Source organism: Zonotrichia leucophrys, chromosome 7, assembly GCF_028769735.1.
Source record: "Zonotrichia leucophrys gambelii isolate GWCS_2022_RI chromosome 7, RI_Zleu_2.0, whole genome shotgun sequence".
Classification (NCBI taxonomy): Eukaryota; Metazoa; Chordata; class Aves; order Passeriformes; family Passerellidae; genus Zonotrichia; species Zonotrichia leucophrys.
This window is the reverse complement of record NC_088177.1, coordinates 21,698,090-21,715,665: the sequence shown is the minus strand read 5'-3', so window position 1 is coordinate 21,715,665 and position 17,576 is coordinate 21,698,090. Positions and strand designations below refer to the sequence as shown.

General features: G+C 41.3%; 1 protein-coding gene across 1 annotated transcript in view; it reads left to right on the top strand.

Annotated features, from left to right (window-relative positions):
• PPP1R1C (protein phosphatase 1 regulatory inhibitor subunit 1C) overlaps nt 1–17,576 on the top strand; it is a 42,301-nt gene that overhangs the window by 8,989 nt on the left and 15,736 nt on the right. The window contains 2 exon segments of the mRNA XM_064718348.1: nt 10,556–10,593; nt 12,375–12,435. Of these exon segments, the coding sequence (XP_064574418.1) occupies nt 10,556–10,593; nt 12,375–12,435 (99 nt within the window).

Below are 17,576 nucleotides of genomic sequence, written 5' to 3'. Positions count from 1 at the left end.
TTGAAATATTTTTTTATTTACAAGTGCAGCTAAACTCCTAATGTGTACAGTGATTTCACTTGTTCCTCCTGCTCCCTGCCTCCCATTGGTTTTGTGTTGGAAGGGTCAATGTCCGTGGAACTGAGAGTGAATGGGATATTTTTAGAGGCTGAACTTTGTACTCTTCATCTGTTTTCCTTGTTCCTTATACAAAAGCACCATAGAAACAGCCTTCTTCCACCCCAGGAGATTATTTGCAAATTATTTTTAATATACATGGCTTCACATTACAGCTCTCCAGCTGCGTGATCACTCAGGGTCAGGGCTGATAAGCGCTTGGAATGTTTACATTTGTTATCACCTCTGTGAGTACAGCACGACAGCAGAGCCGTGCCCTGGGAGGGAATAGCCATGGGCAGGGATGCCTGACCTGCTGAGGAAGTCAGCTGGACAGATTCTAAATTCATTGCTTTCAGAAGGATAAATATTTTGCTCTCCGTAAAGAGGAGCTCTTCACAGATTTGCACTGTGCCAAATAATTACTCACCTCATATAGTTTGTTTTACTGAGAATTTGGAAAGATGGTGAGCTTTCTAGTTTAAAAAATGAATTGCCTAGGTGTAATTACTTCTTTTTTCTTACAGTCAAAATACTTAAGCTATATTTAATACAACTACATGAGCATACAGTTTAGGGTGTTGATGGTATTTTAAAAAAAGACTTTGGATCAAAGTATGTCTAGTTTAGCCTGTGGCAAAGATTCTGTTTTTTCTGTGGGAAGGGGTGTTTAATGGTAAAAATATTCAGAAAATATTTGAAATTGAGTCTTTTTAAACCTTATAAGATTAATTTTTTTAAATAAGAATATCAAGATAGGTGGTTTTTTTGAGATTACGTTTAAATGAAACTTCAATAACATGCTAATATTGATATTTTCAATGTATTTTTTAATTCACATCAGGTAATAAACTAAAATCCATTAATAGATGTTTCAGCCTTGCTGAGGGGAAAAGAGTACAACACAGGGTTTTTCTGACCTCTGCTATTTAGTACTTAATGCAGCCCTCATTTACCATGGTGACGTGTGCGGAATAAATAGATAATGCAGATAGATGAGAGAGAATCCAGCTTTTAGCACTAACCTCATTATGTTCAGAATATTGGGAAGGGGTTGCACTTAAAGCATCAATCAAGGTAGCCCATTTATTGAGCTTTTAGAGACAGAATTTAACTCTTTATATGGCGTAACTGAAGTTAAAACTTCACTTCAAAACACATCAAAAGTGGGAATTTATTGAATCTGGACCTAAAGCTGGCAGAGACTAAAGAAATTGAACCTATCAGTCCTGGAAGGCTTTGCCAACTGCACAAGGCTGCAGAAACTCAGTGAGAGTGCAGGGAGCTGCAGAACTTAGCTTTGCTTTCCTGTGAGCCTGAGCTGCCTGTGTCACCAGCTGCTGGAAACAAGATCTGATGGACCAGTCAAGTCTCTTTTTACAGCAATCAAAGCACTTCTGGGGTAGAATTAAGCTTTATGTCTATTGAAAGGACCTCTGTTTTCTCCTTCCCCCTTCAAAATTTCTTATTTCTGTGTCTGTATCTAAAATCACTTCTGATTTTTTTTTCTCAAATGTCTTAACTGGAGGATCAAGGGACTATCAGAGTAGCAGAATAAAGCACAGTGACCTGATCCTTCTTTGTTCATGTTTTCCATGGGATACCCAGCATGCATATATCCCACAGAGAATTGATGTCTTGGTATTATTCTTGTTGAACCAAACTGCACCAACAGAGTCAGCAGCATTAAGGAGATGAAGGTGCATTGTAAAGGTTGTGTTTTTTACCTGGGGCCACATCCCTCATTCTGATAAGACAAGCAAAGTCCCACAGAAAATGAACGTGAGCAAGGCAGATTGAAAGTTCAGCGCAGCAGTGAGCTCTATTGCACCCTACAATGGCTTATCCTGGGACCTGGACACCCCATACCCTGCACATTCCTGTGCGAGCCTGCACCACTCTGTGACGTGGAGGGACGGCATTCCCTTCAAGTCTTGCTGGGGCTCCTGCCATAGCTGTTCCCACATAGTGGTAGAAAGCAAAGACTTGGATGAGCCTGTCCTGCTCTTTCCTTGGCCACCTCCACAGGGTAGCTTCTCTGGCATCAGCTGCAGTGCTGGTTCTGCCTTTTCCCTTTTGTGTTAGGATGTGCAGGGCAGCTGCACAGTCAGGAAGCCATTTAACCTAAAAGCCAGGTTGGTTTCAGAGCAACACCTTTGAATTACTAAGTGCTAGTTTGTACTGGGAGGAGAGGAATGGGGCTAGGGGAGAAAAAAGAGTTTTCCCTTTAAAGAATTGTGACCAGGAAGATTTTTGACGCTCACGAATATTAGGCTTTTACTGTCTGTTTTTTCTGTTTTTGAAATACAGTAGACAGCAAGCAGGCTGTTATTGTTAAGAGGTGTGTTTTCAAGCCCCTGAAGTGCTGCTGCTGGTGTGTGACTCAGGCTTTAATGTGTGCAGCATATCCCATAGAAGCATGAGGCTCATTCCAAAGGAATCACAGCAAGGTGTTTCTGACTATGACAGTACAGATGGAGATGTATAAAACAAAAGCCACTGTCCCCTCTGTCTCTGGTATGTAGTAATGTTAGTAGAAATTCTGAAAAATGTCTTTGGAAATGACAGCTGACTTATTCTGAGCTAACAGTGATTGCCATGGGCCGTTGCAGCCCACCTAGTTGTGCTTAAGGCAAGAATGAAATTATGGAACCTGGCTTTGCTGACTCTTTGAAAGCCTGGAAAACCCAGCAATGGCTTTACAAAACTGATATTTACATCTTTTTTTTTTATTAAAAAAGGGTCCTGACCCCCAAGAAGAGCTATTATTAGCAGCTGACTTGATTCCCATGTAAGATGATACATGTATGTGAGGAACTCTCTGCATGTGCATTCTAACCACAAGCAAGCCACAAGCAGTTGGCCAGGACTAGCTTTACAAAGCATTCTTACTAAAATCCTGGAGGTATTATTCCAAAAGGAAGGAAATTGCTAAGACAGCAATAATAATCACTGGCTAAGGAAAATTTTTATTGTTTTGTAGGTTTTCTTCTCCCATGGCAAATGTCACTTTCCAGAATGTACAAACACAATCAGATAGGATATATTTTAAATGGTTTTATGAGCTATACCATGCTAAGAAATGTTTGACTGTGCTTTCTTTGGTTTTGGCTGCTGCTGGTTTTTATTTTAGAGCTTAGAATATTCCTACAGCTCCCAGCCAAGAAAGGAACCACTCACAGTGATGGCATTTGCAGCTGTAACACTGATACAAAGACTGCAAGGGGTAGGTCACTTCTGAGCCATTTTCCATCACCACAGATTCCTGCACATGAAGTTATTAGAAAATGGTTTAAAAGTTTATCCTGGGATTTGCTAGCACTATATTTCTGATAATAATGAATTTTACTTCATGATCTTTGCCTCAGTATTGTATTTAGATATTCAGCCTCTTCAGTCATTTGAGCACAGACTGAAGCTAAAGCAAGCAAGCAGATGGAAAGCAGCACTTCACTAATACTGTGCAGTGTTACTGATGGACTCAGCCCTGGGCAGGTGTCTGCTCAAGGCCCCTCCTTCTGTATTTGAAAGTACTTCATGATACCCTTAAGTCTTTTCACAAACTAATAACATTTTTATTACTTCATCAATGTACAAAAATACTTGCAAGTTGCTTGAGAAGTTTTTTGAGCATGAGCGTGGCGTACATTTGGTTAAACAGCAGCAATCATTAAAAAGAAATTTAGTAGTCTGGCAGTTTGCTTTACTTGGGGACATTCATGACAGACTCATGTTTCTGCTCTCTGACCCTGTTTCTCTGAGTATTTGCTAGCAGCTTCTCAACAGCTCTGGCCTCCAACCTCTGAAACCTTCTTATCTCCGCTGCTCTCCTATTTCCTTCAGGTGATTCTTGTCTCTCACTGCCAGGTTTCAGGCCAGGTGAGAGTGGGCTGTGAGTGTGGAAACTGCCCTTGGTCCATACAGCAAAGATGAAATCTTTATTGATGTCTGTCATGTCAGAATAGCCAATGTAACCTCACAACCCCCTATGCCAATGTAGCCTGACAATGAGGTGAGTTCTCCTTCTACACAGCTGGGCAGCTTTGAGACAGCATTTTGTGATTTAGGTCTACTTTGCAGTCTTTGTCCTTTGCCTCATTCTGTATGTCTGTGAAAGTCTAATTTTCTAAGGTTTCCTTGTGGCTTAGTTTGGCTCTCCAGCACTGCTTGGGGCACCCAGAAATGAAGGCTGTCCAGTTCCTTTCTGCTTCATGCCAGAAAATTCTGCCTTTTCTCTCTTTTTTTCTTTTTTTTTTTACCAGTTCATGCTGTATATATAGGATAAAACACCGACTTTTAAGTCAATGGCAAAACTTATTGTTGCTTATGAGCTAAGAAAGTCAGTGATGAAATGATTGCCTTTCACTTCTCTCCAACATTCCCCTTTGCCCAGTTTGCTTTGCTAGTGCAGGATTTGCACTGAGCATGTGTTGAATTCCCATGGGACTCATTTTGCCTGTAACACCCTTCAGCTCCCCTTAACACCCACAGAGCCAGGCACTGATGGGCTCCTCTTTGCCGAGGCTCAGGCCATAGCAGACACCCCAGATTCCTGATTGAGCTCAACTCTGTCCTGCTGGAAACAGAAACAAGTACTTTGCTGTTAAATAAGTGGCTACTCTGAGTAAATTTTAGGGAGTTTGGAAGCAGTGTGGAGGCAAACCCTGATGCAGAGCTCCTGCCCCCAGTGACCCCCTGTGGTCCTGCCAGGGGCTCCTCCCAGCTCTGATGCCAGGAATCCACACTGGTCAGCTGCAAACTACATGAAAAGTCTGGCTCAGAGTCACTCCTGGAAAGTTAGTCAGAGAATTTTGTTTGGGCCAGAAAATGTCTCATCTGAGAGATCAAAAGAGAAAACTAAGTACTTACCTCCTCCTGGTTAATCTTATTTAGTCAGTCATTCTTTGGAAGCTGTCTCCATTTCCTTCACCAAAGAGGAGTTTGTGCTGCTTAGAAAGCAACTAGAAGAAAATATCTTCAAGTACTGTTTATATTGTGAATTAAAGCAAATCTTTACATTAGTTGTCCAAACAGAATGTTTATTTCATGCATGTTTCTCCCTGGGTTGATTATCTCTCTGGGAAGACCAGCCAGCTCTGGAATTGTCCCCATATCCAGGGCTTCGCATCAGGAACTCTGCTCACCTGCTCACCTGATCCTCTCTCATGGAGCAGGACAGAGCCTCTTGTGTTTCAGAAAAAGAAGATTCTGCATGGAACTGTTCTTTTCATGACAGCTTTTCCCACAAAACCCATTTTATGTCTGGTCATTCAAAGCCATGATAAAGCCTTACAGAGCTGGCAGCAACTGGAAGGCCACAAAGTCAGGCAGAAATGCAACACCAAGACATGAGGCAGAAAAGTAAGTCCTTTTTTTAAAAAGGGAGAAAATAAGCAAATTTTAATTCTCCTTCAAAATATATTTTAAGAAGCTGTATTTGATTTATAGTACTTGTTTAGAATTTGACTTACATTAATATTTATCATGTATCTTAGGGAGGGAGTATGAAAAATTTGGAACAAAAATGCTTAGGAGAAGGATGATTTTTTTGCTTGTTGTAATAATTCATGATTGCTCTGTGGTAAGGCTGCAGACCTTATTCATCACTCTTGTATTCTAGTTTCATGCCAGTGAAATGAGACTGATTTCCGCGAGTCTGGCATGAAGCTGGAATAACAAGGTGGTGAATCAGGCAGTATAATTCCTTTCTGAGAATCATGTGATGTAAACAAATACATTCAGATTCACATTTGGGGTTTGTAATGTCTCCAGCTTCTTCCAAAATAGATTATGTTTACCAGAATGCAAGTTTTAAAGAATTTTTGATCTGTGTAGCTTGTGAAAGGTGGTTTTATTTCATATTCTTATGGCTGTGCAGCTTAAAGTGGGTTCTCATAGTCTGTATGATCAGAGATTTTTGAATCAGATGCTGCTGTGTGCATCAGGAGGAAAACAATGATTGTTCTTTTCATTTTGTGGCTGACTTTGAGCACCATGAGGAAGGATTTGGTCTAACAAAGGAGATTGCAGCCCCTATTGTCAGTACTAGTAATGGCTACTTGAATATTGAAGGTGGGAAATATAGGGTTGTTTAGAAAACTGATTTACCTGGGAAAAGAAATTTAAATGTCCAAAGAGCAGATTCATTTGGCCTGCAGTATTTTAATGAAGTATGAAGAGCTGGTTACAGACAGGAGCTAGCTGGGAAAAGCTGTGCTATGATCTCTGGGACAGAGGGACAGGAGGTCCCTTGGTGACAGCACTGTCAGCACAGAGTGGGACCTTGCCCAAGCTACACACCTGAACTGCAAGCTCCTGACAGGGCAGACAGGCAGGCAAATGCCTCTGTGTATGGCAAATTCCTCTCTGCCCTATGTTTTCATTAATGCTTGCTGTACAAATCCCGTTATTAGTGCTCCCTGAAGGGGCAGGCAGTAATTTGGATGCTGATGAGCGAGTGGGATGCAGCAGCAGCAGCTCTCTCCTGTCAGCACTGCAGAGAGGAGGGAGCAGAGCTGCCACAGCAGCTGCACTCGGCAGCTAATGAGCTGCTCTGCAATGGGAATATTCTCAGAAACACAAACTCACTCCAGGAGGGCTTACCAGGATATTTCTTTGTAATTAAATGTAATGACATCTAAACCTGTAGTCAAGTTCTCATTGATAAACACTGGCAAATAAAATCCAGCAAGTGAAAAATCAAACAATTAGCTATGCAAGCATTTGTAGGATAGTCTTTTCTGAATTTTTTTCCTTTTCCCACCTCAGCGGTTTAGTAAAAAGCAATGAGATGCTAGCTGATGTGGCAATATGTAGTTAGGAGTCTGGCAAAAAGAAAACATTAAATACTGTTTGATCTTGTTATGTCTTCTAGAAGAAAGGAAAAGTGGTTGTGATAGCACAAAAAACAAATATTATGTCAGTCAATTTCTAAATCAGAGTTCAGTGAGCTTGTTTTATAAATACCAATGACTAATACAGATCGTGGTGGTCAAACACCAGTGAGGTAAACTGAAAGATCAAAAAATATTTATTTTCTTTTACTGATGGAAAAATTGAAATGTGAAATGACTGAAAGATAATTTTTAGAAAATTTCATCTTTTTCTGCCACTAAACGGCAGGAGAATGAAGGATTATTTTCTGGTCTTAGTTTCTAAAATTGCCTGAGTCCAAGCCTATCAACCCCATGTGATTTTTATCTGCTCAGCTATGTTTTCCCAAAGAAAATTCCAAATTATCTCCGAGAAGCTTTCTCCAACAATTATACCAGCCTCTTACTTAGTTTCTTTTGTGTAAAAACTGGCCTCTCTGACCGTTCTGTTTCTCCAGTGCCTGACTGAAGCCCCACAGAAAAGGCTTTTACTTGCTCTTGCTGAGGGGAAAGCAGGCAGGGTACTTAGCTGGATGAGGTAAGCCTTTGCTGGATGAGACCTCTGCAGAGCCCACGGGTGACATCAGAGGGCAGCTCCTTTCAAACAGGTCACCTCTCACCCTGCATGGCTGCTCTGAGTGCATTAACATTGTCCAGGGGGACAAGCAGGGCAGATGAATTTTGATCTCACTCTAAAACAACCACAGAGCTTCCCCCAGCATGGACACGATGTTTGCACAGCAGGGCAGATCCGTGGAAGGAGGGATCTGCACCGCCAAGCAGATTTCATTCCAGCCACAATCAGCCTCCTTCCTCTGGGCTCCTCTCTGCCTTCAGATGAGGACAGGAGCTCAGCTCTTAGATCAGCTGGGCTGGGGGATGTGCCTAGTAAGACTGATGTAAAAACATGCTTTCATTAACTAATTTAAACTGTGTTATAAGGTAACTTTATAAAGCATTATAAGTTACACTGGAAAATGCCTCTGTCCAAGGAAGAGTGTTCACACAATTATTAATGTAATCCTTCAGTTAGATGAAGATGCCTCCAATTTTATGGCCAGGCAGAGAATTCCTGACTGAGCTCCAGCCCACACTGCACTCCAGCTCTGCTCTCTGTCATCCCTAAATTTCCCCTTTTACTCTGGGTACAATGTTCCTGTCTCTTACTACAACTTCAGTTACTCACAAGCTCTTCTATCTTCCTTCCATGTTCCCCTTGCCTTTCTTTTCCCCCTCACCCTCTATACATAGAGGATTTGTTTGTTTATCCTCTCTGCCTTAGTCTATGGCATTCTGGGATTTAGGCTTCCCTTGTTCCCATTCTTTGTTGCCTCTCCTTAAAAATCTATATTCTTGACTGAATCTTATCCCTCAAAATACCTGTCAAAAATTAGCATATGTTCCTCCTTCTGTCCTCAAAAAGAAACTCGTGCCAAAATTGCCCAAACTTCATCCCCAGCCAGCTGTACCTTTTCCTTCATCTCACAACTCACCTGAAACACTTCATGGCTCCTGCCTGGAGTTTGTATCCTTCGGTTCCTCAGGTATCTCTGTTTATTGATTTGGAAAATAGTTTGTTTATGTGATTTTACAGCTTGTCCACATTATCTGATGCTTCTCATTGGCACTATTTGCCCTGTGGATATGAATGGTTTCTCTAACTCCATACAGGACCAATCCTTATTCCCAAAGCTGCCAATCATATAAAGGCTGCTGGGTGAAGGGAAGGGCTGTAAATGTTGCAGTTCTGACAATTTTAATGTCACATCACTCAGAACACTAAATGCGAGAGCCCAAAGGGTTGGAGTTGTGTACATTCTTGGGTTCGAGACCTGAAACACAACAAAGCTATTGATGTCAGTTTTTGTTCCTTATGCAAGCATCAGCTTGGGTTCCCAAAATATATTTTTAATCTGGGCAAATTTAGATTTTCAGGAAGGAATGGGACGTAACTTAGTCTTCATTGTTCTTTGCTGAAAGTCCCTGATTTATTCAAATTTCAGCATTTAAGCTAAATCCAGTATCCTGAATAATAAAAAAAGTTTAATGTTGACTAATTGATGTGTTGGTATGCAACCAATAAGAAAGGCTGCAAGCACATGAATAATCACCCTTTTAACCAGCCTGACCTCATACCCCAAAGTGTTTTATGGGCTGGAAGAGACACTTCTATACTGAAATAGACATTGCTATACTTATTTACAGGTAGGGAAGTCCAGGAGGAGATCAGTGACCTTGCCAAAGTTCACTCAAATGTCAATGGCAGGAAACTCCTGATTGTCTTGTCTAATTCTGTATCTGTGGGATCATGCTTTAGTAATCAGCCCTGTTTTCAACTACACTTTTTAACCCTGAGTATGAGTGATTTGAATATCTTTTAGAGAGAGATAATGGGAAATACTTATATTGAAAAATCTGATAAATCAATTAATGTTTGCAAGATGCACAGAGACAATGGTAAAGAATGCAATAGAAAATGTGATAGATCCAGCTGCATGGACTGGCTTGTCCCCTCATACACAGCACACCACAAGAGGCCAATATCTAGAGAATAAGTCAGATGAAATGATATTGCCTAGGCCTAATTCTTTGCTTAGACCTGTGGTTACAGATCTGTCCCACAGATCAGTGAAAATTACACACTGAAATCTGCTAGTGGAAAATTTTAGAAGTCCCATTGCAACGGTGAGAGATTGATGTCTATGTTTTTAATGATATTTTATTTTAGGACTCCAAACTGCTGTGTATCAAATATCCTGCATGATCTTTGTCAAATATTTGTGAAATCATCAGCAGAAGACAGATACATTCTGACCACATGAAGACAACAGCAGCCAAATAATTTAGCTCATACAAAAATTGGTTATGTGCCATGGTTAGGAAGAACCTTGAGCCTCCTCTATGTCATGAAATCATAGTTGTTCATACAGATTCTCAGAGGCACTTATTTTTAATAGAAGCCTCAAGTTCTGCCAATTCTGCCATACATATAGTCTAAAGCAAATTAAGGCAACAAAAGTAAAATGTTTCAGGAAAAGTTTCAGTCTGGTAATGTCATAAATTTTTTAAGGTGAAAGATCACTCTTTGTTAAGCTTGGTTTTGTTAATTCTACATATTACTGCAAGGCACTTTTCATCACCAGTATTGGTATATTAATAGCTTACCTGAGTCGAGGTTCTTGTTATTATTTGAGAGCAGTAGAACCCTTTGTGGGTTTGCTTCACACCATTTGCCAACTGTAGAAGAAAGCTCAGTGCCTGGACAAAGCAGTTCTGTACCCTGATACAGCCCCAGCTGCAGGGCCCTGCTGCCAGCCAGGACAAAGGACCTGCTGCTGAGGGAACTCCATTGCTCACTGTATTCACAGACAAAAATGGGAGTTAAGTGCTGCACATGCAGTGCTTATGTCTAAATGCTAATCAGGGCCTCTGGCTTTCTGAGACACACAAATAAGAAAGAAAAGCTGTAAATTAGAAGGTCAAGTTCTTATTTACAGCAGTGCTGTAGGTTCATGGCAGAGTTACAAATGTTAGCCCTGAGAAACGCTTCTGTACTAACTTTTCTCTTTTCATATGTTTTTCTCTAGAAAAAGACGAGAAGAGAACAAACATCTCACAGGCAGAGGTAAGCGATTTTATTTTTTTTAAATATACTTTTTGTTAAAATAGTTATATTGCTAAAAACTCTTGGAAACTCACTGATTCATCCCAGTGGATACTTTTATTTATGTTGTCATGCCATCTGCAGCAACACAGCCTTTTAAGAACCATCATTTTCAAAGCAGGGCTGTGTAAAGCTGTAGCAGGGATCTGGGAGAGGCCAGCTTCCCCTCTGGCTGCTGCCATGCCCTGTCAAAGCACAGCACAGCCAAGGTGGCCCTGCCAGCTGACCCCACCCCAGCGATGCTGTGGATCTGCAGCTCACTGCTGGGCACAAACTCCTCTCCACTCTGCCCATCACTTGTCAAGCCTACAGCAGGCAGTGCAGTCATGTTGTCTGCACAAGAGTTGAAAGCTGGCTCCTCTGATCTCATCTTCTAACCTCCCCTTGCATGGTTCCTCCAATTCCCTGATCTCTTTCTCCTTCACCCACTGCTCAGAGCAGCGGGCAGCACCTTAAATAGCAGCAGGGGATATCGATTGGTTCAAATTTGAACTCCAATGCAAACATGTAAAGATTTACTGGCATGAGGTTCACCAAGCTATCCCATAGTGTTTATAAATAGCTTTCTCTTTCCAAAGAAGAAAATATTTTATTTATAAATGTTATCATTCTATCCACTGTGATAAGCTAAGTTAATAGGATTAGCCCTACTCGTGTGAAACATGTCTCAAATGTTCCATGAAGAAATAGATCTGATTAAAATTCATGGTGTATATTAGGCATTTTTAGCAAATGTTTGGGTAAAGGCAACATCATTACTACAACTAGAAATTGATAAAATGAGAGGGGGGAAAAAAGCTTGGTTAAACACAGTTTTTCCTTAACTTTTTGGTTAGGAGTGTGTTATGGTGCTTATGTCTTCCAAAGCTAGCAGAGGGTGTACTCTATGAGGATTTTTGTCCTTTTTATGTAGACGAAATTCATGTTGGTATAATATTGACACCAATTTAGCTGCTTTCATTTTGCAAAAGCTGCTCTGCTTTAGCGCTGAATATACTCCAGTTAGTTTTTGTTAACTAAACATTGATAAAATGTAGTAATACCATTATTATTTTATGTGTATTGGTATAATAAAACAATACTATTATTACTCTATGTGAATTTTACTGTCATTATTTTGGAATAATTTATCTTTTGTGCATAGACGCAATTTTGGGGCCACACAAAGTTTAACTTAATACAGCATTCAAATGAGGCTCAGTTAAAGGCTGAGTGATTGGCTGCTGAAATTATTATCTTGGGTTTAATAGAACACATTGAAAAGGTACAGGGGAAGGGATTTTCCACTTATTTATATTAAAATGTGTATAGTAATATTTCAGTAGTACCTTACACATGCACATAATCACTGATTACACTGTAATTGGAATGTTGGGTAATGTAAACCTTGCAACTATTTTAATGTACATAGGAATTCATTTGCCTTAAGAGAATCAATTACACAGGCTGTTAAAAGCACAGGCTATCCTAATTTTATGTTTAACAATATTTGTATAGAGTGAAGGGTAATTTTCAGTAGTATTGGGTCTGTTTTGCCTGGGAGTCATAAAGGTTGTCCATTAAACACATGGTTTTGTCTTAGTTATCCTGTGTACGTGATAGCCCAGGAGCTGGTATCAGTGTGCACTGTATGTTTTCCTCAGAAGCTCTGTGAGGGCGCCCAGGTGGGTGCAAGGGAGCTGCCAGGAGCAGAAAGCTCTGTCTGTGCCGTGTCTCACTGCCCTCTCTGTCTGTCCCTGCAGTCGCAGAGCGCCTCTCCCAAGCAGAGGAAGCAGAGCGTCTTCACCCCTCCTGCCCTCAAAGGTACTGTCAGCTCCCCGGCCCTGCCCTGCCCTGCCTCGGGGCTGCCCTGCTGGGGGAACCAGGGCAGTGCCACAGGGCCCTGCCGGCCAGCACTGCCCTCACCCTCTGCTCCCACTGCCCGGCACGGCCCACTGCCTGGGCTGACCAGCCCTCCAGCCTCAGCGCTGAATCCTGCTGCAGTTGCAAATTTGTTTGCTTGGGGAAAAAAAAAAAAGAGTTTGTATGCTTTGATTAGCTTGCTGTAACAGATAATTCAATGCCAAGCCATGAACAGAGCTTCTTGAATATGTAAATTCTATTGGTGCTGGCCCTGTAGAGTTTTCTGTTTCTTATTTGCAACCACTCCCCCATATTCTGCCTCTCATTTCCAGGCAGCCGTGAAAAGGAGAACAACCAAAACTGTGGTCTGGGTATGTGAGAGTAGGGTGTGTGAAGACTTTCTTGGGAAGATAAGGAAAAATGAGAAGTCTTGATAAAAGTTTTGAGGGATAACATACCTTTTAGGAATATATTCAAAAGCAGCAGGAATATCACCTGGGATCAAAATAGCCACGTTTAGGCCTTGCTTCTCATGTAGTTCTGAACAGAACTTGACTGGATGGTGATTGCGGTGAAGCAAGATCTGAGGTGATTCACCAGCACTTCTGACTGACACTTGTCAGAGCAGGATTATTTTCAGACTGCAGTCTAAAGGCCATCCTGCCAGGTGTCTCTTGATAGATAATGAATATGTAAATTTCCATTTGTCTGCTTAGGAGAGTTTATTACCTGGGATATCTGATTAGTTGTGTGAAATACTGCTGCTGTCACGAGGCAATCTACCACATCAGCCGGTTCTATGTATCTCATTCTGTAGCTGAGGCTCTCTAGTACTTGTCCTCAAATAAAATAATGCTCAATATCACAGCTGCCACACAAGACTCTGTTTGCCAAAATAGGCTGAAGTTTTTATACTGGATATTAGAAATAATCTTATGACGTTCAATTTAATTTTTTCTTCTGGAAGGAAAATGCTTTGCATGGATAGCAATACCTATTGATCTCACTGCTGTATTATTCTGCTCTGCAAGCCTAAACTACGTGCTGTGCAAATGAAGTGCAGTGTAGAACAGGTCCTCATGGCTCCTCTCCTCTCTGCATGCCTCAGCACCCCTGGAAGTGTCCAAGGCCAGGTTGGTTGGGCCTCTGGGAAACCTGGTCTAGTGGGTGGTGTCCCTGTTCATGGAAGGGGGACTGGAATGAGGGGATCTTTAATGTCTTTTCCAACCCAAACCATTCTATGATTCTGTGATTCTATTCTTTGATATATATGGGGGCATATTTTTTCCTCCTGACATTGCACTTGTTAAACTAAAAATCAACATTATCTGTCTAAGATCATCCCCAAATATTTCAGTTTCATCATTATAGAAGGTTTCTCTAGCTCCAGGCTGGGTTGTGGCTGCTGCAGCAAGCTGTAGCAAACGTGGTGCAACAGGCAGGTTCTTATTACTGTATATCTCTGTGTACTTTGGCTCCTGCTTTTATTTTCCTAAACAAAAACACACCAGAGTTCCTACAGACAGAGCAAATAGCTGACTCATCTCAGAGCATTGTTCTTTTTACTGGAATACAGTGTGCTGGAAAAATCAATGTGAGAGCTATTGATTTAAGTAGTAATCTGGAGAGGGACTCAGCCAGCCAACCAGATAACAGCTGGGCATGGTGTGCTTCTTAGTGTTCTATTACCAAACCTAATGGATGTCAAAGAGGTTTTCCATTTTGCTTTCATAGATATTTCTTTCCTAACCTGCCTCACTAGTGCTGAATTCCATGCTGGTATGTAGCATGCAATGTTGCAAAATTCAGTATCTGAAGATTGCATCAAATGACTCCATTCTATTTTCTGTATATTGTGATTCACCTCTTGTCTTATCATAGTTTTTTTTCTATGTTAAGTAGCAATCTTAACTGAGCATTCATCACCTATAGTTCCCCTCTTTGTGCCAGTTTTTCTTCTGTTACTCATGTGCTTTTATGCCTGAACTTCAAATTTTCTCATCCTTTAAGGTCTTCTTCAAGTGTGAAGGTTGGCTTGAACCTCCCTATGAAAAATACCATAAAAACAACCACAGGAATGTTTTGCAATTTGAATAGTCACCACTTTTGCCTTGGGCAATCTTTTCTAGTCAGTTCTCAATGTGTAAGACCTTTTTTTCCTATTTACTAATCTGCTTCTTGTTCTTCTTCTGCATGACAAAACCAAGAAGAATCCTTTGATCCTTTTCCAAAGTAGATGTCCAGTTGTTTTAGCACAAAGGTCCATCCACCCCTCAAAGTACAAACAGCATCTTTAGAAATGTCTTCATCATTCTGCTTGGTGGGCTAGAGGAGCCCCTGGAAGTCTTGCTGGAGGCTCATTTTTACCCTCACACTTGCCAGAGAACCCTTCCAGAGAGAGGGACCAAGTGAAGGCATCTTAGACTGCCAAAGGCAGAAGTGCAGGATTGCACTCACCCCAGGTAAAGGTGCTTCCTTGGTGTCTCATTACCACTTGAAAATCAGAAGAGCACCTTTGAGTCTCAGAGCTGCAGCTCTCCATGCCAGGGCATGCTTTGTGCTCAGGCAGGTTTCCTTTCACCCAGGTAGTCATGTTTGCTTTGGTAGCTCAGCTCATCCTTGGAAGGAAATGCAGAGGGCAGTGGCAGGAAGTGAGGTTTACAAAGAATAACAGGAGACAGCCTGAGCTGTTCCCAAACCTGCATTGCTCCCTGGAGGTCCCAAATCCCACATTATCTCCCAGCTATTGCTATTAATACTAGTAGCTATTTAAACACCATCAAGGTCTCCCCCTGTGAAGGAAGTGCATGTTCCCAAGTGATTTGAGGATTTCATTAGCAGTGAGTCTACTAGCCTGGATGTGCTAGAGGGCAGGGAAATAGGAAAACTTCACTCATCTTAGTTCACTCTGCTAGAGGCTGTTCAGATCAGATCAAGATCCTGCTAACTTCAGCAGGCTTTAAAGAAAGTTACTGTAGCTGTCTGTGTTCACTGGACCACCTTTGCAATGAGGAGACATCAAATCCTAAGTCATTCCCCACACAAGTAAGAGATACATTTTACTGTTTTCTTTCTCAGCCTTTTGGGAAATAAATGCTTTAAATTCCTCTCTTAATATATTTTTCTTTGCATAAAAACAAAGGTCTTTTCCTGAGCTAGGCCCCAGCTACAAGATTTGAAATGGGATTAAATCAGAGCTCTTATAAATTTAAGGAACATTCAAAGACATTATTTTGGTTTGAGTCATTAAAACAACCAGAACTCACTGGCTTTTCCCAAAGTGTTCAGACCCAGGGATTTGATACATGCATAATTCTAGTACTTACAATGATGGTTGATATTAAATGAGCTCTTTCTAGCTCTTGCCATGAATTTCAGATGCTCTGCTTGTTTAGTGCCTGCTTGTTCTTCTCTCCAAAGGAAACAACATGCAGAATAAATGATTAAAATCATGATGTCCCTCCTGAAATATGTAATTTATTAGAAGCAATTAGTACAGTGTGTGGCCCTCATCCAAATTTGCAACCCCTTAGGCCAGCCTGACGATGTCTGATGCATCTCATTACTTTGTGACTGAAGGTTAACAACGAACGTGGGTAGAGTGTGGAGACATTAAAGATTATAGTTAGTATGGTAAGCACTGAGTTTGGAGCCCATGAGAATCATTGTGGAACAAAAATCTCAGGCTAAATTTACTTCAAGTGGCACAAGAATGAAGTTTCTAAGGCTTTAGCAGTCACTACACAAACTTGTATCTTTTTACATGGCAACCTCTGCAAAGAGCTTCCAGTGTTAACTAAGCACAGCAGTGTAAGAACACAAAACATCCCACTATTCTAGAAAGAAAAATACCATCTTTTTTTGCTTCTGCTTCATACATGGGCTTAAATTTATTTTTTAGGAAATTAATATTAGCCTTAACATCAGGCATCTTACACAGACTTCTGAACTTCTGCCAGGCCTGCGAGAATTCACAAATTGAGCTGGTGCCCAGTCAAACTTTTCTTCTGTGGGTGAGTCACTGACTCAGCCTATTGCATTTTTCCAATTCTCCAATGATGATTCTTTTTCAAAGATGATTGTGCTGCACATCAGTCAAGTGGCCAGAACAGGAGATGGAGATGGTTTTCCATTATCCTCTCAGTGCTGAGTGGTACTTTGGACCTCTTTCCTTTTCCAGTAGGCTAAATGGCTGTGATAACTGCTGGGCAGGGGGCAAGGACTAGACTACTGCACAAAACCAGGCAATGTCCAGTGGCTGGAGCAATTCCTGAGGTTGGGCAGTCTTCCTCTAACACCTTAGCAGAGCTGCCATGTCCCTGGAGAAACATCTGTTCTTTAGCCTGGTAGTACCAGCTCTCCACCACATTCCTTTTAAGTAGAAAATGTCTCAGTAAGTTGTTTCTTGGGTAACAGAAGGCTAAGCTCTGCCTTGTTTTCATGTGCACTGCTCTGGTTTGTTCCTGTGTTGGGACAAAATGCCATCAATGCTCTTCATTTCCTGGGTGGAAGGCCCACAGCTGTCTGGACCTTCTGAAGAACAGGGAATAGAAGATTTATGATTCAGTTTTATATCATTGTGTTTTTTCCTTGTCCCTAACTCGGCCACAAGAAGTGCAGCTTTGTATCCCAAACTACTTGTTCTCATCATTTAAATACTGTTCTTATCCACATCTGTGTCAGTGCCCCTCAATACAACCACACCACTTGATGCAGAATAGCCTTGAATGAATTCCCTGGCTATCTTTACCAAGATGGTACCTTCTAGTATCTGGTCTCTTTCCCCCTCCTCTGTCCTTCCTCAGACTTGAACTGTAGGATGATGACAGTAGATACAATGAAGGAAAAAAAAAAAAGTGAAATTAATTAGTGAATCACTGAGTTGGTGACAGGGATACATCAGACTGCTGCCATCTCGAGTTCAGCTGGCTGCCACTGCTATGGTACTGCCCAACACATTGGCAGACACTGCTGCAGTCTGAATTTAATTTCTTACTGTTGGCAGCTTTGAATACATTTCATTTCACACAGCTGGCAGCTCCTGCTTCAAAATGGCTCTGGCCTTGGCTGCAATAAATACTGCAGCACCTATAGAGAAACCA